Genomic DNA, 932 nt, shown 5'->3' with positions numbered 1-932 from the left:
TGATTTCCTCCAGATTTCAACTCTAGTTTCTAAGTGGTAGAGGGTTTCAGGAACATAATGCTTTTAGCCAAACTTCTTCTTCAGGTGGGATGGTCTAGGTGTTACAAGGGTTTCGGATTGCCCTAGATTCCCATTCTAGTTGCTAGTGGGTGGATGAATTCAACATGCCCTAGGCCTAAGTTCTAAGGATATCAAAAAACCCTTTAGCTCCTCAAGAGCTCCTCATGACTCAGTTACATCCTCCTTGTGTTCCTTTTGTTCATATTTCTTTGTTTTTTTTTTCTTGTCTTTCCACAGCCCAATGTCACTGAGAATGCTTACATCAAACAGTTGTTCCAGAAAGCAGACAAGAACAAGGATGGAAAACTCAAATTCACAGAATTCATGGTTGTGGTGGGGGCTGCCCTTATAGAGGCTCACAAAAGATCCCATGACCTGAGCGAGGGACATGGCCATGGCCACGGCCACAGCCACAGCCCTGATGGTGGCCATGGCCACGGCCACAGCCACAGCTCTGATGATGGCCATGGACACGGACCTGGGCATGGGCACTAAGTCTCCCTTTGGTCATGGTTCCTATCAAATCCAGGCATTGCAGTATCAGTCGCATACCAACAAAAAAAAATTAAATCATACTGTCAATGGTGTTTCAAAGGCAGTGAATTTAACTGACTGCTTTACTCATGCATAAAGCAATAAAATACTTCCCTGAAAGAACTCTCTTGTATTTCTCTTGCTTCTTTGGGACAGGCTCCTTGGACAGAAGATGACATGGGAAAGGGATCTAGGAGTCCTAGTAGACCACAGGTTGAACATGACTCAACAGTATGATGCAGCAGCTAAAAAGACCAATACAATTTTAGGCTGTATCAATAGAAGTATAGTGTCTAGATCAAGGGAAATAATAGTGCCACTCTATTCTGCTTTGGTCA

The 932-nt window shown here is 43.8% G+C and overlaps 1 protein-coding gene across 1 annotated transcript in view; it reads left to right on the top strand.

The window, feature by feature from the left end:
• Positions 1–717, top strand: part of LOC121915920 (protein S100-A9-like) — a 6,308-nt gene extending 5,591 nt beyond the window's left edge. The window contains exon 3 of the mRNA XM_042440570.1: positions 298–717. Coding sequence (XP_042296504.1) covers positions 298–555 — 258 coding nt within the window. The 3' untranslated portion in view covers positions 556–717. The remainder of the gene's footprint in view (positions 1–297) is intronic.
• Positions 718–932: the final 215 nt, after the last annotated feature.

Source organism: Sceloporus undulatus, chromosome 9 (genome assembly GCF_019175285.1).
Source record: "Sceloporus undulatus isolate JIND9_A2432 ecotype Alabama chromosome 9, SceUnd_v1.1, whole genome shotgun sequence".
Lineage (NCBI taxonomy): Eukaryota > Metazoa > Chordata > Lepidosauria > Squamata > Phrynosomatidae > Sceloporus > Sceloporus undulatus.
Note: the sequence above shows the minus strand (reverse complement) of the source record. Positions and strands in the feature narration are given on the sequence as shown.